Source organism: Silurus meridionalis, chromosome 13 (genome assembly GCF_014805685.1).
Source record: "Silurus meridionalis isolate SWU-2019-XX chromosome 13, ASM1480568v1, whole genome shotgun sequence".
Lineage (NCBI taxonomy): Eukaryota > Metazoa > Chordata > Actinopteri > Siluriformes > Siluridae > Silurus > Silurus meridionalis.
In genome coordinates, this window is record NC_060896.1 from 4222655 (window position 1) to 4248892 (window position 26238).

Consider the following 26238-nt stretch of genomic DNA (forward strand, 5'->3'; position numbering starts at 1 on the left):
CTCACTTTATCTATCCCTCTATCACTGTACCTGTAACACTCACGTCATCTATCCCTCTATCACTGTACCTGTAAAACTCACTTTATCTATCCCTCTTTCACTGTACCGTAACACTCTCTTCATCTATCCCTCTATCACTGTACCTGTAACACTTTCACTTCATCAATCCCTCTATCACTGTACCTGTTACTCACTTCATCTATCCCTCTATCACTGTACCTGTAACACTTTCACTTCATCTATCCCTCTATCGCTGTACCTGTAACTCTTTCACTTCATCATTACTGTATATGTAACACTAATTCAATCTATCCCTCCATAAGTCTATCAAGAACTCTCTCTTGTTGTTCTCTCTGACTTCACACAAGTCTTTCTATCACTCTATTATTAACTGTCTGTCTTGTCTGTCACCTTTTTTTTTCTCTTTCAGCTTCAGTCTATCTTTAAACTTATGAAACCGTTCCAAACTGTTCTGAGTCACTTTATCAAAGCTAATATCTTTTTTTTCTGATGTTTTACTTACTTTTTATTCATCTTTATGCTTCTTATAAATATATATATATATATGTATATATGTGTATGTATATATGTATTTTATGTTATTATTATATTATTATTTAGGTATTTAGTTAAAAATGATGGACCAGAGGTTAGCGCGTGGTTATGGCTTTTAATGATCGAGTGCAAAACCGACTGACAAACAGAACATGACTCAACACAACAGAAAAGACAAGACATAGAAGACATGGACAGTGCTGAAGAAGAAAAAGAGATTACTTTAGGCTGTATTTTAAATACAGTAACGTGACAAACAGCAAAACAAACTAGACTAAGCTAACAAAAAAATACAAAGGATGACACCTGATTTGAACAAAGGATCTCTGGACAATCATAAGACCCATATGGTGGACTGTAGTTGCAAACACAGTCTTACATCTTCTCAATCCAATTGCGCTAGTATACGCTAATAATAGCATTAGTCGGCTTCTTGCTGTTGATTGAGCCCTTTTTTAGCCACAATTTAATTATTATTGATTGGGTCTAAAGTGGACACAAATAAAACTTGTGTGTTCTTTCTCATCCTTTTTCAAAATAATTTGGGACACTGTGTAGAACGCAAATAAAAACAGAATGCATTGATTAGCAAATCTTTTATACCAATAGAACAAAGTAAACAGCTAGAATTTATTATCAGACATGAACAGGAACATTCCAGCATTAGCAGGTTAGTGGCGCTGGGATTTGAACTTATGACGGTTCAGATCCAAAGTCCAATGTCTTAACCACTGAGTTAACTTCTCGGTAAAAGAAGAGTGGAAGCTGCACAGAGTTAAACGTGGCCATATCCCAACAATGACGTTGTGGGCATCACACAATTTGCTTGTTCAGTTCCTTCGATTAATCTCAAGTTGCTTCACTTCTCCACCCCTGCAATTTCTCTTCCTGATTCTGTTTCCCAGAAAATCAGTTCAAGTACTGAAAAACCAAGGTCAATCAGAATGACTTTGTCTTTACAAGATATCGGAAAGTGGTGGCTTTCTGTTTCGCACACAACCCAACAGCGTAAAAAAATCCAGACTAAAACCAGTATCTATACTCCTACTCTATTTCCATTTAAATATCTTGTGGGTAATGACGCATATATGCATTTTCATTTCTGAGCTAGAAAGCAAGCTAGATTAGGACACTGCCTAATTGACATATACTTTAACTGTGATCAATAAGAAAAAGTTAACCGTGGTCTGATCCTGGCACATACTGAACAAGCTTGTTAAAAAGGAATGCTTTTTTTTTTTTTTTATTATAAAAAAGAGACAATGGAATGGAAAATAAAGCTTGGAAGATTTTGAGTGATCTTTGGTCTCTCTAGTAAGTGGACAGAGATGGTGCAGTTTGTACTTTTTGTGAGTGAACATGAAATGAAATGAAATGAAATAAAATGAAATACAGGTGTAACTACTCAGTATCAGTATTATTGTAAACGTCGAATTGCGTGTTGGGAGTTGAAGTCGAGGTTTGAAATGCTGATTGCGAAGCACAATTTCAATCTGGTACTGACCTGACAGTGTTACATTCTTTAAAATTGTGCAAACTCTATCCTGGGAGTTTTGTGAGATGATTCAAGTGGTGGTATCAAAATGTTTTCGAGACTAATGGTGCCGCCCACATGCGTCTCCAATTCCATCCTGAAGAGCAAGTTAGAACATAAAAAAAAATTCTGCGTGAAAGTGGGCAAATCTGCTATAGAGACGTTTGACATGACATACATTTGACATCGTTTAAGAGAGGAAAAACGTCACTGGAAGACGACGAGAGATCAGGAAGACCTTCAACAAGTTCAACCAAGGGGACTATTATGAAGAGGTTAATGTATAAACGTAAATACATAAAGTTTTTTTTTTGTATACAGAGCCAGTCTTGAAAACTTTCTGATACCACCTCATAACTTATCATTTATGGATTATTTCCGTGTATGCAATCTGATATTCATGAAGATAGTTCCCATCCAGAACCTCTCCGTCTGCACATGGAGAATTCATGTAACAATATTTCTATCAAAGTCATTTAAAAAAACCCTAACAAATACAATTATTAATAAATAATAAACAATTGTGAAAGAGAAACTGTGCAAATGTTGTTAGTAGTTAAGAATAAGGATGTGGGAGCTCAGAGGTTAAAGCTTTGGGTTCTTGAAGTTTCAGAAGGTTGGGGGTTTAAGCAGTAGTATTGCCAAGCTGCCACTCTTGAGCAAGCCCCTAACCCCAGCTTCCTGAATAATCTCTGGGATATGCGAAGTAAAGAATTGCACTGTGCTGTCAAGTATGTTTGACAAATTGAGGGCTCTTCATATTTTCTAATAGTTTATATTATTATATAGTTTATATATTAATAAATATCTTAATGTTAAAGTACACTGTTCAGTGAAACCATAATACGTAAATAATTGCATGAGTTCACAGTTTTGCGGTAGATTGTAATCATATTTTTGCTTATAAGCTCATGCAGTGAAGCAATCGCTTTACCACTCCCTGTCTGCACAAACCCAAATTAAGCAACACAAGTTTTTTCTCTAAGACGGATGATCTCAACACAGGAAGAGTGTCGGCATGCTCTTGTGTTATTGTATGCCTTCTGCTCCCAGGTTATTATTTAGGTTTTGGGTTTAACTGCACGTGAAAAACTCCACGGACCAGGCATAACTTTATTGTGACCAATCAGGCATAACATCATGACAACCTGCCTAATATTGTGTTGGTCCACTTTTGCTGACAAAACAGTCCTGACCCAGTCAGCATTAACAGCATGAACGTCTTCAGCAGTATCATATGGACCAGCCTTTACTCTCACATGTTCACCAATGGTTCACCACTGTTCCTTCCTTGGAGCACTTTTGATAGATACTGACCACTGCAGACCAGGAACATCCCACAAGAGCTTCGGTTTTGAAGATGCTCTGACCCAGACGTCTAGACGTCACAATTTGTCAAACTTGCTTAAATCCTTACGCTCGCCCATTTTTCCTACTTCTAAAATCAACTTTAAGGACAAAAATGTTCACTTGCTCCTTAATAAATAAATCCCACCCACTAACAGGTGCCACGGTGAAGAGATCATCATTGTTCTTCACCTGTCTTAATGTTATAATGTTGTGCCGGATCAGTGTATATGCACTAATGAGAATGAAACCGTGTTAGCATAAGATCAGGTTTGGAAAACACTGCATGGCACTACATCCAGACAGCACTAGTAGATCACATAGATCAGGAGCAGAAAGCAGGCTAAAGCTGCGTGACTTGTCCTGGTGTCCGAGCCAGAGTTCATCTGCAGCTCCAGACTAACGATAGTCCTGCTGTAGTCGTTCTCTGAGGCGATGCAGTAATACTTTCCTACGTCCTTTTTGCTCATTCTGTCGATCAGCAAAAAGCAGTTCTCCTCATCGCAGACACACTTAATTTGCCTGTCCTCGTGTTCCCAAACATATGAGGCATGCTGGGAATCCTTGGGGCATTTATAGTAGAATTTTGAGTCTTGAGGAATGATGTTAAGATTGTCGAACCTCAAGAAATCACTTCTCTGGATCACTTCTGTGGGTAAAGAAAAAAGCCGATTCACAATATTAGATTAAACTCTATTTAAAAATTAAACCATACCATAACATTATGTTCCTCCATAGACATGACTGAAAAACATCCCATGACTGAATCTTGGGCAAAAGAATTGTTTGTTTCTGCACATGTGAGGAAACCAGCCATCATACGCATCACATAACCAGATTCAGCACTGATACAGCAATGTGGGCAGAAGCGCAGACATTTTTATTCACGATATCTCCAAAACATATTTTTGATTAATGAATGAAAGGAAAATTGCAGTAAAAATGTTTGATATTTTTTTTTCTACGAATAAAATAAACTTTCCATGATTTGTTATGCCATGTTGTTTTTAAGTCAGTCTGCTGATTAACATGCAGCAGGAAGTGTGTGTGGGTGTTTGTGGGTTTGTGTATGTGTGTCACACATAGACTGACCAGTGGTAAATGATGTGTGTGTGTGTGTGTGTGTGTGTGTGTGTGTGTGTGTGTGTGTGTGTGTGTGTGTATGTGTGTGTGTGTGTGTGTGTGTGTGTGTGTGTGTGTGTGTGTGTGTGTGTGTGCCATAATGGATTTCTGCTGCATGAAGACAATGAAACCAGTATTTATCTATAAATAAAGCAGATCTTTACGAGGACCTGAGGATTGAACTGAAGAATAGAACACACAAAAGGGGAGAATTCTGGGCTCGTTTCTACAAATTCCTTCAGATCTGACTACTGATTATGCAATTTAAAGTATAAAATCGTAGATGTACGGGGCAAATCTCTTAAGTATTCAATTTCGGGCTTTCAATCAGACTCATTGCTACAGGTGTATTTACTCATGTAGCCATGCAATCTGCATTTTTCAACAGTTGCTCAGTAGCTTCTAGTTTTATAACCACAAATGGCTGTAAAAGATCATTACTCATAATCTTACATTCCAGTGCTCATGTTCATTCTCACTCTCCAGTGTTCTGTATTGTTTAAAGACTATAATCACACTCTTGATGTCACCCAAATAAGGATGAGTTCCATTTTTGAGTCTTGCTCATCAGGGATAAATACACATTGTTAACCTTAACTCTTAAAATACTGTAAAGCTGCTTTGAGACAATGTCTGAGGTGAAAAGTGCTATAGAAATAAACTTGTTCTGAAGAGCTTAGTGAAATGCAGAAGAATGTTACCTGCATGACTGCCTAGTGCCTACTGTATTGTTTAATGGAGGAGGTGTAATGGCATGGGGTTGTTTTTCAGGGACTGGGCTAAGAACCTTACTTCCAGTGACTGGGAAATTTTTAAGGGAAGTTTGGGGAAGGCTCTTTTCTATTACAATATGCATATACCCAGTGTATACAAGAGCCATAAACACATGGTTGGAAGAATGGTGCACACAAAAGCGTGATTTGGTGTGAAAGAACTTGACTGGCCCACAAAAAGCCATGACCTCATCCCCATCAACCTTACTTGTTGCACAAATTACGGAAATAGTGCAGCACATGGGTTTGAGTTCAGTTTAGGGACACACACACACACACACACACACACACACACACACACACACACACACACAGACCTACCTTTACATTTCGAGTCAATTCCATGGGTTACATTTTGTATTCCCAATCTATGAAAAACAAAAAGAACAAAAAGTTAGATTTCTATATAATAATTAAACATTTTTAAAATGCGCTATTTGTATATACAATCATTGGAATGAAGTTTTCTGTTTCTGTGTGTAACCGTCGAAAGGTGTATAAAGGGTTCTCTGTTTCCTCTTCTTTCAAAGCGAGAGGAAATAGATGCAATGTGGATAGAAATAGAATGTTATTTCACTGAAGTTCACTGAAGAATGTGCAGGAGGGCTGCAAGTTTAATTGTGTGTGTGTGTGGGTGTGTGTGTGTTTGTGGGCAAGGGGTGTAATGTGTGTGTTTGGCTGAGTGTGTGAGAGGCGTGAATTTAGAGAATGAGTAAACGATGTTAGCTAAACCAAAAATAAAGTTCTGACTTCCAGACAAAGTGCATTTGATTTGGACCGGAACGTGAAATAATAAAACATCACCAGTACGTCTATCTGTAATATTCACTCATTGGTATCTTTTCAATCACTAGATCATCTTTCACTTATCAGATTATTATCGTTTCTTCACCACTTTCATTTCTCTCACTAGATGACATCTCACACATGAGATTATCCTTAAATCAGTAGCTTCTGAGTTGTTCCATTTCAAGTTATCTTGAACGGGTCCTCATAAAAGCTTTGATGGTTGTCAGAACTCATCAACCTTGTAAAGACACTTTCCTCTGACAGGAAGGAAATAGTTTTAGGTGTTGCACCGAAAATACTATATACTGGAACAAAACACCATCATCAGACCACATTCGGAAGTCAGTATTTGCATTTTCAGGAGAATTATAGGATGCAGTAAGACGCTCACTTTCCCAATACAAATATCTTTTTCTTAGGGTATTAACTTATCAAGAAAAACAAAAGAGAAGTTCTCAGACACACTGACATATGTGTTACATATGGTGTCTTGCAATTCTTGGAAATAGCAGTCAGTGGTGGTTCTACCTTCCTTATATTTGCTGGTCAGCATTTGGGGAAACGCACACATTCTCAGGCTTGCAACAGAATGCTCACGCCATGTTCTTAATTGTTATTAATGTATAGGTTAAAGCTTTTTGCATTATTTATAATATCACGTGCAAAAAAATTGTTTGTTGAAAATGCTATTGTTGCATCAAAATGAGATCAGGCTGCAACTGAAGCGATGGTGCAACAAGATAAAACAAAAAGAATAATGACATTTAACACCATTTGCTACTTCTGCATACAGTGTGTTAAAGTGCCCAACCCAACTTCTGAACTATGAGTCGTATGTGCTGTACGTGTTATAATACCCTCCACTTTAGATTTTGTAGTGTGTTTACAGAGATTTGTGCTCATTCAGCCACAAGGGCGTGTGTAAAGTCAGGTACTGATACAGGTAAGCTGTCTGAGTTATGCCTTTCATAAAAAGTGCTATAATTCCTCCTAACTAGAGTTTAGGCTGATGGTATGCTGAAGTCTGCAACTATGTGCTGCAACCAGTGTTGCTTTATATACTGATAGAGACTCAAAGCACTTTTGTATGTCGCTCTGGATAAGGGTGTCTGCTTGTAAATGTGAAGGTAAATGTAGGAGGCCTGGAGTGCAGTCAGCATTCCAATTTCTCCCAATAGGGTTGAAGTCAGAGCTCTATAGAAGGCCATTCAAGATCTTCCACATCAACCCATGTAAAGCATATCTTCATGGAGCTGGCTTTGTGCACAGGAGCATTATCATGCTGGAACAGGTTTGAGTTCTGTAGTTCAATTGCATAGAAAATGTCATATTACTGCATCCAAAAACATCCTATACAACTGTTCGCCTCCAAATTTATGGCAAAAGTTTGGGGACAAACCAAAAATGGGTAGAAAGGTCAACTGTCCCAATACTTTTTTCATGTAATGGGGTGGGACATATCAGACAGCACTGAACATATTGTCCTCAAAGTTGACGTGTTAGAAGCAGGAAAAATGGGCAAGTGTAAGGATTTAAGCGAGTTTGACAAATTGTGATGTCTAGACGTCTGGGTCAGAGCATCTCCAGAACTGCAGCTCTTGTGGGATATTCCTGGTCTGCAGTGGTGAAACGGTGACAGGGTCGTGGGCAGCCGAGGCTCATTGATGCATGTAAGGAACGAAGGCTGAACCATGTGGTCCGATCCAACAGACGAGCTCCTGTAGCTCAAACTGCTGTAAAAGGTAATGCTGTTGATGATCGATGGGTCACGACTGACAATATTAGGCAGGTGGTCATGTTATGCCTGATCGGTTGCCATAAAGTTATCCTGATCACGGTGTATATATATATATATATATATATATATATATATGTATATATTTGCTTAGTGTAATTTACTTTTCCAGGATGTGAACAGATTAAAGTATGTACCTGATATTTGAACACTCGTGCATGTGCCAGCTGCAGTACGGGTCTCGGGCGAGTGCACACAATTCACAGGATTTCCCGTATACGCTGCAGTTGTCCAGTTTTATCTGGACTACTTCAGTGCTGGAGCTCACAAAAAGCTTTTTCTACAGAAAGAACAAAAATATGTAGACAGAAATCAAACATCTCTACTTTAACAGTGTGGCATGGGGTAGTAAGGGATCAAATGCTCGAAATTTTATCTATTAATAATAAGAAAGAAATCCTTAAAGAGTATTGTTTTGGCTTTTTGAGCTCGTTTCAGGTTGGCCTTCATAAAATAAATGCATTTTTACAAACGGTTTGCAACTAATCAGATCTTTTGAATAATTCATCGATCTGGAAATGAGTACATCCCGAGACTCCCGTGCCACTGTCTGATTGTTTAGGGAAATTCCTGCAGTTGCACATGAAAATGAAATCATGATAATGAGTAAGATGTTACAGATGTCTGGGTTTGCAAAAACATTTTGACGGTATCAACGTTGAATAGAGCAACACTGTCTCTCGTTTCTCTGGTGTTTGTTCAGTCCCTTGCCATCTCAAAACTGAACTTCTGCAACTCATTTCTGCCTCTGAATGACATTTAATCTGCAACTGATCTGCAACTTGTCTTCCTTGGTTCTCCCATACCACCCAACGGCTATGATAAAACATACCAGCAACCCCAAACCACACAGCACTTATTTCATCCCACACAACATCATACTCCCTTTATCCTCTAACACTCGTCCCACCATTTCCCAGGATTGGAGAAAGACATACTCCACATGCTTCTATTCTAGCACTGAGGTGATGGAACAAACGTCCACTTGAAAGCAACGTCTGAGTCTCTAGCAGTCTTCAAACCCACCATTTGAAGTGGTTCTTAAATTAGCTCGTCTGTCTATTTTTTATCTCTTACCATAGTTTTCGACTGATGTATTGTGAGTCAGTGTCTAAATAATCCAAGATTAGACTTTACAGCACTTTTGTGAGTCACTCTGGATAAGCTCATCCGCCAGATGCCGTAGATGTACTTTAATCATTTGTTTACGTCTTGTGAAATTTCTTGACCAAGTATCTAATCTAAAAAAAGTAAATTTTTATTTACTTACTCTAATGTAAAAAAAGTAAATTTCCTCCAGCTGACAGGGTTCACGTAAGTCTCTTTTGATTGTATCATCGCTACTGTAGTTTAATATCAAAGCCCACTTACATTTACACTGTCGAGCAGCATGCTGGAGATGTGTGTCCTGGTATTAAAGGGTTTGTACTCTGCGATGATGAAAGGTTTACCATCCTGCTCCAGGATTTTGTGCACTTTGCCACACTCTAAGGAGAGAAAACATATTACAGATTTATTTGCTTGTTTATACATTAGAGGTGGACACATTTCTGTACTTTAAATGTACATTTAGTTTTGTAAAGCTGCTTAGTGACAGAATTTGTTGTATAAAGTACATCATAAAAAAACGTGAAATTCTCTATTTTTCTATATCAAATGAATAAACAAATCAACAATTTAAGACAAAAATAGAGGCTGGGGAGGGAATGAATGTTACAGCTGCTGTAATGTAAGTGATAACATTAACTAACGTTTTATGAACATTCCCTTACATTACATAAACGATACAATACAATAAAAAAATGCATTGAATAAATAAAAATGCTAAGCATTGATATATAATGAAGAAACTCTTTTGAACTCAAAACTCACTCCACTTGATGTAGTAGTGGGCTACATCACACCACTATATCACTGATTATTTTTCTATGATTTCAAAACCCCCCACTCACCCACACACCCACACACACACACACACACACACATACACACACCCCACCAGGGTATTATTCATTACACATTTTCCACTCACAGTGATTTTACCCGTATAAGTGATTTAATATTCTGTATCACCTCTTTGGAAATTCTGATGAATTCATTCATAATGGGATTTTTTTTTTTTTTTTTTTGCAGTGGGTGTTTACTGTCTCCTTGTCTCATGTTGTCCCTTTTTATTTGCACTAAATGTTTTACATATGCACTTTGGATTGTTTTTATTTCGGAAGTTTTCTGTACTTTGTGTTCCTCTTTGCTTATTTACGTTGACTGATGTACATGTAGCACATTGGTCCTGGTTTCATTTAATTTTCTACTGCATTGTATATAGTTTAAATAACAGAAAAACCCCACTTGACTTAAAAAGACTACAGGGAAAGGAAACTACATGTTAGGGGCTTTATTTAGGGGCGTAGGTGATACATGACTAACCAACCGTGGGTTTATTTAAGGTAAAGAGCACCGTGGGCCCCAATATTTTCTACTAACACATTTCCTACAGACAGAACTCTTAACCTTTGACGCATTAAATGCCTTTTAAGCTTTAATATGCCACCTTTTGATTATACCAGGCACGAATCGTGTTGCTTGAAGGATGTTTTTATCCAAAAGTCCACTGAAGTAACAGTGACTATATCATATGGACCATTAAAAAACCACATTTTACAGACATCAACAAGCTTCTACTGCCTTATTAGCTAAAGACAATAATAAATCCATTAATATTAATGTTAATACTTAAATAATTTCCACTTTGAATCACACTTTTTTCTGTTTTTCCTGTAAGTAAATGTTTATATAACATGTATGGAAATAGTATTAAGTGAGAAGTTAATTTTGGATAATTTTTGTCTAAAAAAGTGGGAGAAATTTCTAGAAAATCTTTTTCTAAAAGAGGTGTGGGCTGTTATAGGAAAGCTTTTAACATGGTGGTGATGCAACCTAACAGAAAGCATGATGACTGTTACCACCCTTAATTTGAATTATTTTCCAGAAACTGAATATCCTGATTTTACCCCTTATTAATTTCAGAAGTACTGACTTGTTCAACGTCACATAAAATGACAGATGAAACACTGATGTTGAAACCAAAATAGGATTTTGAAAATTAGCTGATGCATGAACTTCAGTAATGCTGTTTTTTTTTTTAAAGAAAAAGGTCACGTGCAACTGTAACCATCTGATGGCGCAGCATATTTAATGGGTAACGGTGTCAATATTTGGTGTCAGAGTGTAGCACAATCTAAGCAAGAACATCTAAAAATACTGATATATGGAGGAAAAAAACAAGGAGGAACGCCACATCATTTAGTCATTTGTGCTCATCATAAGCACATTTCATTTGTTGCTTAGTTCAAATTGCGAATGCTTTAGTACATTAAATTAATCGATTGTGTACATTTTTCGATTGTTGAAGTGTCTGCTGTTTCCTACATTATCAGTTGTTGGTCATGTTGATCAAAATATATTAAACTGGTTACACCTGATTTTTTTTTTATATCAAGAAATCTGACAACATGACTAAACAAATCGTTCATTGAGATGTTCATTGACACAAATACTTACTTTTAAGAGATGAACTGAGGATTTTGATAAAAGTACAGACTTTTGCAAAAAATCCACTGTATTGTGCTGTTTGTACACATTGTTTTGAGAAATTCACTCACTGGTTTGCAAATATTAAGGATGATTTGAGAAATTCTCCAAAGCAACTGATAAAAATATAATGGAGCTGCCAAGAGTGTGACTGAATAAAAATGATGTCAGTTTCTGAAAGGGTGAAATATCAGACTCTGTATACTCCCAGTGTTTTATATATGTCGTCATTCTTTGGCAAGTATAAATATTATTTTTCCAATCTTAAAAATACAGGCGCCCATATTTGTAGCTTTGTTGGTATTAGTAAAGGTGTATTTTTGTTTATTTAGTGTGCATATCTGACCTTAAAATCTTTTCATTACTTTACAATACCTGTACCTTTTTTTGGAAAAAGACAGATGATAATAATAATAAAAACAATAGGGCTTCGCACCTTTCGGTGCAGGCCATTCTGGCCTGCTCCTCGGTGCTCGGGCCCTAATAATAATAATAATTATTATTATTATTATTATTGCCTGTAAATTCAGTATTAAATTTATTTGTCATATGTAAATTCTTTGCCCAGCAAGTAAAAACGTTGGACTTCTGATCAGAGAAGTAAACATTTCCAGTACCACCGAGCTGCCACTGCTGGGCCCCTGAGCAAGGCCCTTAGCCATCAAACTGCTCAGCTACATTTCAGTCAATAAAAGCGTCTGAGATATGCCATAAAAGTAAAAGTAAATGCAGTGTCTCAAGCAACTCACCTTTCCCATCGCCTGTTCACCTGCTGCTAATTACGAGTCATGATACACACAGAAGAGTTCACTAGTATAATTTGTACAAAAGTAACCCCTTCTCATTTCCAACTTATCCTGGTCAGCTCTTTTAGGTTCACATCTCAGTAGGTGATTAAGCAACATTGGTCAATTGCTTCTATTGAGATGTGTGAAATTTCATGTTTTTCTAGAATATTCTCCATGACCTGAACCAGATAAACTGATTGAATGACTGAAACATCAGAAGAATGCAATTCACACTTTGCAGGATGCGTGGGTCTAAAGTGAATTTTCATATTTTGCTCTCTGTAAGAGCTACATACCAAAATATAGCTATAAGGTTTCAAGGTCTACAGCGGAAGTAACATAATATGCTGTAAAATTTGGAATATGTTCCGGATAAGAGCTTATGCCAAATTTCACAGCACTTTCAATTCTCATTTATACAACTGAGCAGGTGAGGGTTACAGGCCTTGCTCAAGGGTCCAGAAGTGGCAGCTTGGTGGTGCTGGGATTTGAACTCATGACCTTCTGATCAAAAGCCCAATGTCTTAACTACTGACTTACCACTAGCACTTACATAATCCTGGATTAGTTCAAATGTGCTGCTCAAAGTTAAACCCCATGCAGACTCTGTCTTTAACACCAAAGTATGCTAATAACAGGAGTTTTATTTATGTCTACACCCAGACACACCCATCAAAAGAGTTCAACAAGCATTTATATACTATATTTTAACCCTTTTCACTAAGAATATAAGATATAAATCTCCAAATATATTGGTTATACTTCTGGTTAATGCAACATGCAATTTTAAGAAGCAGAAAATGTTTAAAGGGGTTGAAGTCTACTGTTCCGCATTACTTTATACAGTATTTGTTCCAAACACTGTATCAGTTATCAGTAACTCACAGCCTACTCCCACACCCCAGTCTGCTGTTTGTCACTTGATAAAAAAAAAGCCTTTTATGAACAAAGCGATGTAACAAAAAGTCAAAATAGAAAAAGATTAAAAAAAGATGACATTTCTCACATCACTATTTAAGTACACAACAATTGTCCTCTTCCTCTTTTTGTTGAAAAAGGAAACGTGTTTTTTTGGCGTAAGCGAGTTAACAATTTTCCGTCTGCTAAATAACCCTAGAGATCTGGACATTTTGTTGACTGATGTTTTAAAAGTCACCCATACCTGATTTATGATGCATAAGTACAATCTCAATAGGGGAAGAACAAGGGCTAAAGTTATTGTATTCTTGTAAATCATTCCAAGCCATTGTCCTGTGGCAGTGTGGCGATTTTGAGCCAGAACGGAAATGGTAGATGGTACAAACGGCTAAGAACAATTTGCATTCAAGTCATTACTGAACACAATCTTCACTATGAGACAACAGGTTTTTATGTAGCTATAATGAAAAGACAGAAATGACCATGCGGCTCATACTGCAGTAAAAAAAAAGTTCCTGTTTTACTTTTAGATTTACTGTACATCCTCACTATCCAGTATCACTCATACAAAAAAATATCTTCCCTTTGAGTCTGGGTCTCACCCTACTCATTATAAATGTCTTTATATCAGGAGTTTATGTATTTATTCTAAAATATATAATTGAAGTGAATCGTTAAACTGTTTTTGTCTTGTATAAAGTGTTACCTTTTCTCACCTACATGATGATTTGTGGATGCAGAACACACTCCACTCTAGACTATATTTAAATTAGAATCCAATGATATCGGGTGTGGTTGCAGATTTCTTTACAACTAATAAATATAGCTAGTTAAACATCTCTAAAAAAGATATTTCCTGCTGTATATCTGAACCATTCAGGACAAATAGTATTATAGTTACATCAACAATTACAGAAATCTGTTCAGGTGAGAAAAGTCATGTGGCGTGCATCTGCCATAAGAGTGCTTCAATTGTCCAACAATGTGCATGGAAAAGAGCTATTTTAGTCCTGAGGTCATTCTCAGACATGAGTTGAAGCCACATTCTATATCCCCTTCGACACCAATGACACATAACATGCATTGTGTCCAGAAGTCAATGCGGCTGGTCCAAATCCACCCCCGTTCTTACATTACATGAGTCATGTAATACTTGTTTACAGTCAAGTTTCTGTAAAACTATTGTTTTTCGGCTAAACAGAATTCTCACCAGCTTACCTAGACTCATAAGGAGGACATCATGATGTCCATTTTCCATATTATTGCTCTTCACTCTGTCGACCTGCAGGTGTGTGTAGTGATGGTGTTTGAACATCAGAGGGTCCCGTGTAGGTTTAATCCACTGCTTCATTTCAGGACGACTTTCCATGAATCTCATAAAGGATGTCAACAGCGTTTGGCTGTCATGTACACACTGTAACACACAGTTTAAACTTATTTAAGCTCGGTGCAGAGATAAAGTTTGTGAAGTAAAGTTTGTGTTTTACTGAAAGTGTACCTGTCCAGGAGTCGGTGAAGTAAAAGTGTCAGCGTTAGATGTGAATTTGTTGCTATTGAAGACGTGAAGAATGTCGGACATGGTGTAAACACACAGTGCTGTCAGGTTGCTATTGGAGAGAGACAGGGATGCAAAGGTCACCATTCTAGCCACACACACACACACACACACACACACACACACACACACACACACACACACACACACACACAGTTTCTCAGTATCTAAGGGAATAGAAACTGCTGAAGAAAAAAAGCTCCCTGAAAAAACTTCTGCATGAGCCATATTTGGAAACAGTCCTGAATTAGAAGAACCTCTGTTCACGTCCAAATTTATTGTTGGTTTATTATTTGCATCATCACAAGGTGCATCATAAAACAATAAAAGAAGTAGTTTGAACAGCTGATGTTCAAACAGGTGCTGTTCACACAACACAGCAGATGATATGACTATTTGCAATTCAAATTGTACATACTGAGGAACTAAAGCTTGTCATGTATTAATAAGTATTTCCCATTGAAAGAGGAAATTTTATATTATTAGCAAAGAGTACCTTCATTGTGTCAATGGTAAGGTCTGTCCTTCATCTTAGCCTGATAATCTACATGAGCTAACATGGCAGGATTTCTGAGAGGATTTTTCCAATTATATCCCTAAATGTCAATTGAAAACAAAAACCTAAGCCAATTCACAGCTAGCAAAACCAGCTAACATCAGCTAAGCTTACGTAGTCATTTGCATAAGCCTTCCTGCTAGCATTAGCTATAGTCTATCGTAATTTTCCTAACACTTTTTATAGCTGCCTCATTCAAGATCGTCTGAGGGGATCTAAATCATATTCAATGTTCACTGAAATGTAAAACTCATAATGATATAAAATCAACCAGATGTGTGTGTGAAGGTAATCGTCTATAGGTGGTTAATGTGGCCTTATGTTGAGCTAACTAAGTAGGTCGTGTTTAGCTATGACTAGATTGCAACTAATATGAGTTTGTCCAGCTAGGTTTAGAAACTCAAATAAAAGTTTATAAGTAAAACTTTAAAGTATTACCACATATATCATGCAAAATATATTTAGTAAATACTAGGTTTTACAGTGCAGTTACTATTGTCTCACAATCCCATAGCAGAACCTCAGTGTACCATTAACAACATTTTGTTTAATGATAAATAAATACGCTAACAGTCTTTTATACATAAAAACTACTATACATAAATACTCTGCTGCAGGTATATAAAAACCTTGTTGTGCGGTGTTACTTTGGGGTAATCAGCATACCGTGAGATATTAGCCACTGTACAAGTATTTATAGTATCAGATAAACATTCAGGGGCACATTTAAAGTCCACGTCATTGAGTTCACATCTCCCGCTAACAGATATATGTGTGTCCAGTGTCCAGTGTCCAGAGTCTACTCATCCGTAAATATATTGTAGATAAACACCATAGAAATAACTGCCGGTCAGAAACACGCTAGAATGCATTATCTTACTACTCGTTTTTGAAGAGGGTGTAGATTGTGGTGTTCGGCCATTCCACATCTTCCAGAACAGCAACGTCCAACAGCTCTGTATATGAGAGATGGTTCTTCACGTCTCCGCAAAACAAACGTGCGGTCAACATGGATGTCCAGCGGTTCTGAAGCATTGATTTAGTGCCACCACGATCCGCCTACAGATGAAGGAATGGTTTATTTAATTTTAACAGGGTTTTTTTAGGTGTAGGAGTATGTCCTCGAGCTGTGCTGATTAAGCACATTAAATGTAATATAAACTACCTTAGGAGCTGAGTCATCAGTTAAGTCATGAGCGTTAGAGACAGGCCTAACCTTAAACTTTTCCATTATTCTAACCTTAACCCCAACCTTAATCTCCCCATAAACTCAACTTCCAACTCCCTATTCCTAATCCCTAAACCTATACTTAATCCCAACTCTAATTCCCAATCCCAACCCCCAACATTAACCTTAACCCTTTGTTAACCCATTTATTCTAAACTTTAACTTAATTCCTAACTATAAGCCTTACCCTAAGCCCTAACCCTGAACCCTCCATCTTAAAATGACCCCTCATTTTAATTCTTGACCAAACCTCTAACCCCAGTTTACACCCCATACAGTAGACCCTGACCCAATTTCCTTACCCAGTGCCTGAACCAGATTCTCAAATACTACTCAAATCCTCGAATACTACTTTCCCATGTTAAAACTTAACATTACATAGACAATGGAGACCCCTTCCCTAAATGTTCAATAAAGAGCTACTTACAGAAAACCTCCCTGTATCCACAAATACAACTATCAAAATTCTGTATTTGCATGTATATGAGTGCCATGTAAATCTTCGTGTATGGCATTACCATAGAAACAAGAGCTTATCAGAATGAAAATTCTGACCATAGTATGACTTTGTATATTGTATTACAGCTTTTTTACACATTAATAAATTGATGAATGACCATGCCTGGTGGCGCAAATGCTTGTAAATACATTGTGTTTGATGAAAATGAATTACGGAGCTATACTTTGTGTTTAACGTCATGAGTTTGAAAACTGTCACAAGAACTGAAATTTCTCTTTTGTCATCGGTTCCCTATCAGATTAATTGTGAAATTACTTCTCTAAATCCTACTACTACTACAGCCTACATTTGACAAACGTACTTTGAAAAAAAAAAAAAACACAATAAGAACATCAGACAATTGCTTCCTTTAGATAGTTCCACAAACTGGTTTTGGGGAAAGAATGATATTTTGAAACGCCACAGCATTGGGTGTTACTGTAAATAGTGAGTGGCTTTTAGGATATAAAGACATTACAACACTGTCTATATTATTGTAACTCACTCTGATCTCATCCTCCAATCTCACTTTTGCTCTATAAAAGCAGAACTTTTATGTATAAATATTATTTCTTGTGAAACATAACATGACACACTGCTTACCATACAGAACTGAGAAACAAGGGGTACCCAGATGGGCTTTTCTGGCCCCTGGGCCTTGTTCTTCTCTATGTAGAAGGAGTACACCTTTCCATCCAATGGTCCATTTGCGTTATTGGCTATGATTTTAAAATATCTCTGCTCTAAATCAAGAAAAAAAATACATTTGGAAGCTTAATGGATAAGTTTAGCCAAAATCCTAGAATGACGAATAAATATAATGCTAGATTTAGGGGTTAAAGATCTATTAGCATTTTTATATTGACATGCTGGTATCCCTTACCCAGTTATAGTCATTGTCCACAGGGATCCAGTTACAATATAAGGTCAAAGTTTTATATTAGAGATTGGGAAATCTTTCTCACAAGTGCAGTTGCCAAAGTTTGTGCTGTGCTTTTACTTGACTTTTTGGTCCAATTTATCTTTACAAATCTGTATTAATGTAAATTATTTTACTGCAAACCTGGATGTTAGATGTCTCTCTTACCGTTTTGAACTGCCACTTGAAAGGTGGATTTATTCATGGCCCATCTGTAGGTGCCAACGGGAACTACTGGACTGTTAGTAGCCGAGACTGTGTAATATAGTGAATTACCTTGGGTACACACAACAAAACACACATCAGGCAAGAGGCACAATGCACATTCACAGTTTAACAGTTAAGTTGCTCAAATAGCTCAAATTGCTGAAGAAGTTCATGCTGTTAATGCTTGACAGGTCAGAACTATTTCGGTAACAAAAAGTCTATATATCTATCTATATTTTTGCATCATATGTGATTCTTCCCCAAACTGATACCACAAAGAAGAATGCCTTGGTCTTTAAAGGTAGTAAAGTTAAATGGTCCTTTCACTTGAACTAGAAGTGAAAAAAACCTGTTCCTTTATGACAATAACCCTGTGCACAAAGCCAGCACCATGAAGATTTGCTTAACATGGCTTGGCATGGAAGATATCCTGCTATAGAGCTCTGAATCTCGACCTAATTGAACACCTTTGGGATAAATTAAAACGTTGACTGCACCCTAGGCCTCCTCACCTACATCCTAACCTGTACGACTTTACTAACACTCTTGTGGCTGAATGAACACAAATATCATTTTCTTAGAAGAGTCAGGAAGAGTGAGGTATAATAGCAAATGAAGACTGATTGTGGAATTATCTATAGAGTGCGTCTTGCTGAATGTACAGTAATTCCTTCTCAGAGAAAAATGAGAATAAACTGTAACATTGATATTTCAGGTACTAATCAGCCAGTAATAATATTTTCAATCTTTGCAAATGCCATCTTTCCTGTGGGTTAAAGATTAAATCCAAAGCAGCGAAAACTCAAATAACACATGCATCACGATTTTCTCACGAACTTACAGAATCAGTGATTAGTCATTAGCTCTGTTATCTTTACTAATTGCTAAAATGCCTCTCTAATCGCTTTCCTCCTTGCACTTCCCTTGCCCACAGCTTATCATCTGAAATTCTCCAGAACCTTTTTACAAATTGTTGACAAACATAATCAGGCTCCTAATGGTGCGAGAAACCTGGCAACTGTGTGAACTAGACCTATTCATAACTGCATGTTTCTATAGATCATGTTGGGATACAAAGGCGTACAACAAGTGCAGTATATGAAGTGAGCTCTATAATTACTGGCACTTTGGGTTAAAATGTGGTTAATTACCTTAGTGATGAATTTAAAGCGGTCTATTTTATGAATAAATGCAAGTTTTAACTCCTTCTTACCGACATGTAAAGACGGTTCAATGATGTGTGATGGATGCCACAGTTCAGTGCAATTATTAGGAATATTCTCCGAGTTCTAGCATGCAGGAAAAAAACATTTTTTTATAACTTTATTCACAGTCAATGTCCTGCTAAATGTAAGGACCAGCATAGTGCATAATCATGTATACACACACACACACACACACACACACACACACACACAAACCAAATCGTAAACATACCACATCACAGCACATTGTAGTTTCTATATAAGTTTCACACATGAAAAATGGATTTCCATTCCTCCCCTCTTTCAGCATAGAGATGTTTTTACAATCCTGAAAAAGTTTTCAAATATTAAATAATTAAAAAAAACGATGTTGATAAAACAGTATCAGTGAGACCAGATGTCGAACATAGAAAGAAGGACATCTGGTCTCAGTGTATCACTGAGACCAGATGTCCTACTTTTAACCAGAGAAAGAAAGTCTGGCCCAGGTTTATACAACGATGGTGGTATGTTTGAATTTGCACAAAGTGTAACCTGGTACAGTGAACTTTAAGGAGTATTTGTCAGGAAACTGTAGAGTTTGTTTAAATAAAAGCCGGTCTACAGTTTAAACAGCACAACCATAGAACCAACATCCACATAAAACAAAAAAATATAGCCATGATTCAGAACTATGACACATATCTAGATATCCAGATTAGGTTTAAGACATTACAGTACACTGATCCAGCTTCATATATGGTATAATAAGCTGATGTTTAAAACCCAACACCAGAGCGTTGCTGAAAGATAAATTCAGATTGATTAGAAGATTTTATTTGTGTGTGTAACATTAGAAAACTATAATCACCCTATTTAGTAACACTTATATCCATCTTGAGTGTGTTTGGAAAGATGCTTATCCTTAAACACTATACAGATTGTATTGCATTAATAAGCAGTGCACAGGCATAAATAATTATACAGAATGAGTAAAACTTACCAGACATTCTGGCTGCATTATTGTCACATTTACCTGTCCAGAAAGAAAAACATGTTATTTTAATTTCCATGTACAGAACAAAGCTCTAGGGTGCTGCTGGTTTCCTGTGTTGGCTTGAATGCTTTCTGAAATTTAGAGACGCCCTATCCCACCAGACTAAGTTCAAATAAAGCTATGGAAGGTTTCCAGCTTTTCAATTCAATTTCAATTCTCTAAGATGCATATTCAGATTCCTGGATTACATTCTTGTTTAGTACATCTATTCACTTTCTTCTATCTTTTTTCTTGTTATTATTAGTACTAGAGGTCGACCATTGGTGGATTTGCCTAAACATGGTAAAACTGGATGAATCGGTTGACCTCTAATTTACTATTATTTATTTTAAATAACATAGGATTAGATCAGATTCAGCTATACTGTCACGGTGCAAAGTACATGTACAGAGCCAATGAAATGCAGTTAGCATCTAACCAGAAGTGCATAAGTGGCCTATTTACATACTATAAATAGCAATATGGTAAATGAGGGTATGGGTCCATTTGTACAAGGGTGTAAAAAAAAAAAAAAGAGTAGAAAAGCAGGTGCAGTAGTCAAAAAGATATGGTATTATATAGTAATATACAGTATAACTGTGCAATTATTGTGCACAAAACATGGGAAAAAGATAACGTTTAAATATATGTACATACTTTATATAAATGTCAGTAAGATACAGTATATACAGAATAAATATGGGTACAGTAGTGCAATGATGAGCATAAGTTAGGGATGGTGCAAAGATGCATAAGAAGCAGTGCAATACAGACAAATGATAGTATACAGTATATACAGTATATACAGTGGTGGACAAAGTACACAAATCATGTACCTGAGTTAAAGTAGAGATACACTCGTTAAACTTTTACTCCAGTAAAGGAAGTGGTGTCTTTAAACTTTTACTTGAGTAAAAGTACAAAAGTATTGGCCTTTAAATGTACTTGAGTTTCCAAAGAACTATGATTTATTATGGCTATGATGTTGCTATTATTATTTTTGTCACCTGGATCTTGCGTAATCAACTCAGTTTATGTGAAAAGACTCTAAGTTGACTTTCAGCACACTGATCTATTAATAGAATGATATTAATGAGTCAAACACTGATTGATATCCATTAAAATGGTCATAAGCAAAAACCTTTTTTTTTTTACTACTTAAAAAAAAATCGTGCAATAAGGTCACGTGTTGTAGCGAGTTTGTTCTTGATTTATTTAGCTCTAAATGTTCTGCTTGCTGTTGAACTGACGCTGAACTGTATGTTGTTGATAAGTAGATCCACCAAGCGCCAGGCAAAAGTTCAAAACAAAGTGCGCGCTCGACCCTGATTGGTGGATCGCTGCGTGTTTGACCAGTTATGTTTTTATTCACTCAAATAAAATAAATGACTGATTTCGCAAAATGTAGCTCAGTAAAAAGTACAATATTTGACTTTGAAATGTAGTGAAGTAAAAGTAAACGTCTCCCCAAATAAAAATACTTCAGTAAAAAACAGATACATGAAAAAACTACTTAAGTACAGTAACGAATTACATTTACTTTGTTACTGTCCACCGCTGGTATACTGTATGGTACATGATATAAAGTGGAAAGAATTTATATAAAGTTATATAAAGTTCAGGGAATAGAGTTTACCAGTTTAAGTGTTGGATGATTTTTACTATTTAACATGTACAAGCCATGAACAGTTCCTGCATAGATGTTTGCACTGATAGGATCACGGATCAGCTTCAGGATATCAGCCACATTTCCATCTGCTGAACGAAATCTGAGAATCCCTGCATCTGAGAGAAAAGAGAGAGAGAGAGAGAGAGAGAGAGAGAGAGAGAGAGAGAGAGAGAGCGAGAGAAATGCAATTCATGCAACTTTATATAAAAATGAAAACTTTTTGACTCTTGTGACTTGATCCTATGATGTTTTTGGAACAAAGATCTACAGAAAGGGAAAATCATTCCCAAGCACAAGGAGAGCAGTCTGTGGCCTGTATTGCGTTGTTTTCATTTTAACGCTTATACAGCTGTTTCGTGCAAATTCTTCAATTATGAAACATCATGAGTGTAACAAGATCTTCGTCTTTTCATTGCATTGCAGTTAAAACAGTGCAGCTTTTGTCCGCCAATGAAATTCTCAATGTAGCAATTCCCATGTTTTTCTGCTGAAAACCCTGCATTTCTACATGACTTGAGTTCCTCTCTATAGAAACAACACAACTTTATCATCACTACATTTTGGCTGGTGGTTATTAAAGGACACAGAAGACCAAAACTGTTTCCTGACAGTCAAACCACCAAATTTGGTTTACATGTGCAGTATTTATTATATAGACAGTTTCTTCACATTATCCACATTCAGCTTTTTTGGCTGCATTGTTACAGTGTGCTGATGGAGTCCATGTTTACACACACACACACACTACATGTCTTTTGTTTGGTCTAGTAGTTTTGTTATCTGGTGTTTAAAATTAATTGATCAATTTGGCCTTGGAGGTACGTTATTTTGTATTACTGTGTACTTTAATGATTGTATTTGGTGAAAATGGCACTGTTATGTGTATGTGGTAATATTCCAAATCACTCAGTAATTTTACAAAGAGTAACCGACCAAGTTTGTATGACTTCTAATTATCTTTCCTTGCATATCGTCATGCTGCCACTGTCGTATATTTATGACAGATGCTTACGTTTGTACCAAGAACAATATGGACTTCAACAATAAACAGTTTTTGTTCTTCATGTACTGTAACACATGGTGTCATAGTTGTCACGGAGATATATTTATGCGTTTATGCAAGGAATAAAATACTTGGGGTTGGGGCTAATAAATTATGGGAAATGATAATCAACCATGGAGAGTTGTCATGTGACCAAACATTAACAAAAGCCACTGTCACAACATGTTTAACTATGAAGTATGTTTTATGTCCTCTATATTGAAACAATTAAAAAATCACTTAAATTAAATTTATTGTTATAGGAAAAAAAAATCCTGTTGTCATTTACAGTATAGCAGCCAGCAATCACTCCATCACCTGCCCATCTTTCTTTTTATTCTCTCTCAACACTAATGATTAGAAAAGGTACAGACTGTCATGTTACAGAGAAACCGCAAAGTCCAACCTACATCCGTATTAAAGATTATTGAAAACTTAATATAACAGTATTATCTCTGATACAGGAGACTCTTTTAATAAATAATATCTAAATGCCTATTTATAGAAAACTGTGCATTGACTGTTCATTACACAAGCCACACACAATGATCTATTAATATAGAAACAATGTGTTGTGTGTTTCAGTGAGTGCATATAAATATAAAACCACTCAAAATCTGACAAAACACAAATTTACTTCAAGCTCCAAATAATGCACTTGGACATAAATTAAGCTTCTCTCTGTATATAAAAGTTTCAGTAATACTGTATATTATACTCTTTCAATCATATATTTGTCCTAGAAATGCTTCAGCAGAGACAAGGGACTGTGTGAAATGATTAATATACTAAATTAATGAAAACTATAATACACAAAACATTGTAGGGCCGTAACGATTCCTCGAGTAATTTGAGAAATACGAATAGAAAAGTTCACAGAAGCAAATTATTTTGCCTTGATGCTTCTTTAAGTCCATTTAACTACATGCGGAGCACTGCGTTTCCCATGGACCATTATAACTGACGCACCACCTGCCAAACTCTAAGGCAAATTATAAGGAGTTAAGTCAGAATTGCGAGAAAAAAGTCAGAATAAGGCAAACTTTTTTGATGTGGCGGAAACGGGCTACCATTGGATTCAGGGCAAAGAAAACGACAGAACGTTTCCAAAGTTTGCGATCATTTCAAACTAAAACATAAAGAAAACACCAAACAGTGCGTTTACCTTTTTTCTTTTTAGAGTAATCTAAAATTTTACTCTGAAAGATTTTGTTATTGATATATTTGTATTTACATCTTAAAGTAATATGGAAATTTAATGCACTAAATGGGTTTGGTTTTCACAGATATTCTTGTGTGCAATTTCAGCAATAAAAATGTGAATTCTTCTAAAAAGGAAACAAATTAATTGTTAATTTTAATTCTATTAAATTCGTCTTATTTTCTAATGTATATTTAGTATTGCTCTATAATAAAGAAAAAGTACTTCTTATCCGATTACTCGATTATTCGGAATATTATTAGGATAATCGCTAGAACGATCAATTGCTTAAATAATCGATAGCAACAGCTCTAAAACATTGTATGTAGTCAAAGAAGTCCTAATCTAGATCTGAATTCACTAGGAGACACAATAAGTGTCCAAAATAATCTAAAGTCTAAAACTCATTTGAGAGGAATCTAGGTAGAAACGCAAGGTTATTTTAATAGGATAAGTACTAATTTAATTCCTGCTGGAAGAGATAGATGTTTAGAGAAGGTCCATAACATCTTTGGCAATTAATAGATGCCAGGATCAATCCTGAGATCCTGGAGATGTCCTGTAAGGCAGCAAGTAAGTACAACTGCCTTTTAAAGTTTCTCATTTTACAGAAAACGAGACTCCAAATCTAATCTACAGAAACAAATATGCCAACAAATGACATGTTCAAAAGTTTTCACTTGACAGATTATGCACAACAGGATTGTATTTACACCAAACAATATATTTACAGTATATAATGATACTGTACGTTCCAAAACTGATACATATCCTATGTAAAGCTACACAGTGTCCATGGGTGTAAATCCCGGGGGGGACAGAGGGGACATGTCCTCCCATCCGAGGGTTGACCGCCCCCAAAAAAAATATTAAAAAAATATCGCACTCTCTATCGTGAAAAATATGTGTGTATACCTCAATAACTGTGTAAGTAGAAAAACCCCGCAAAAACTGCATTTAGAAACATTTGAGTTCCCCCCCTTCCTCACAGTGGTTTGACCCACTGTCTGCATTCCCAGTTCATCTCACCTACTCTACACACACGAGTCAGGGTTGTGTCTGCGGCCCAATTAATTTTCAACTCCATTAACTAGGGTATTTTATTCACTCTAAATAAAGTGATTCTCTTTAATCTAGTTGATGCAGACTTATTCATAAATTAGTAAAAATGCTGATTATCGATGTAATTTTCCATGAATCTGCTCTATTAGTGATTAAAATATGACTTATCTAGTGAACGTTAGCTTGTTTACAATAGTTTGTAGCATAGTGCACTGACACTAACACACCAAAGCCGTTTCCCATGCACTGTTTTATTTGGGACGACTTGGTATAATGTTAATTTAACATTAACACACAATTAGCATATTGTTTATCTGTGCATTTACTAAATGAGCACTGTGCTACATCCAAACTGACCCCAGTGTAGCTTTTTGTTTAATTAATTTCTATTCTGTTCTTAAGTGTCTCAATTAATTTTAAATAAAAATTTAAACCTTTTTTAATTCCTTGTTTTTCTTTGTCATTGAACCTGAGAAAAAGTTTTTCACTGTGGGGACACTGTGTCTTTATAAGTACAATTTGACTGTATTATTTGTGTCCCCCTTCAAAAACTGCTCATGAAGATTTTTATATTTATTGTCCCCTCACTACTGTTAATAGAAATTTACGCCTATGACAGTGTCTCATATAGATCATCTTGAAACCAATAAAGGCAATAAGAATAAAAAGTTTGTAGGAAGTAATATGTTGTTAGATTAGATATGAAAATGACAGATGGAGTTAGGAGTCAAGTCTCTTACTTTCGTTGTTCACTATTACCCTCGGTTTAAACCCATGATTCCCGAGTGTAGAGCCGAAAAATGTAATCCAGAGTAAAGATATGAGCAGTAAATCTCCTCCTCTGTGAGCCATCATCGGTTTATGACGA

At 36.3% G+C, this 26238-nt stretch overlaps 1 protein-coding gene across 1 annotated transcript; it reads right to left on the reverse strand.

Annotated features, from left to right (window-relative positions):
- Positions 1-656: 656 nt before the first annotated feature.
- Positions 657-26238, reverse strand: LOC124395713 (semaphorin-7A-like). Its single transcript, XM_046864476.1, has 14 exons — positions 26111-26238; positions 22033-22181; positions 20364-20396; positions 19614-19709; positions 19390-19465; positions 18138-18245; positions 17654-17793; positions 16204-16382; positions 14711-14819; positions 14431-14626; positions 9287-9402; positions 8053-8195; positions 5653-5699; positions 657-4085 (listed from the first exon to the last, which is right to left on the reverse strand). Exons 1-14 carry the CDS (start codon positions 26223-26225, stop codon positions 3745-3747), a joined length of 1848 nt encoding a protein of 615 aa, XP_046720432.1. The 5' UTR covers positions 26226-26238; the 3' UTR covers positions 657-3744.

Bases quoted from the DNA above. Each gene is read 5' to 3' on its own strand.
- LOC124395713 (XM_046864476.1), bottom strand. From the start codon at position 26,225: ATGATGGCTCACAGAGGAGGAGATTTACTGCTCATATCTTTACTCTGG. The intron at 19,710-20,363 runs GTAAGTTTTACT...AAACTTTTTCAG, and splicing joins TAATGCAGCCAGAATGTCTG to GATTGTAAAAACATCTCTAT. The intron at 4,086-5,652 runs GTAGGTCTGTGT...CTTTACCCACAG, and splicing joins AATTGACTCGAAATGTAAAG to AAGTGATCCAGAGAAGTGAT.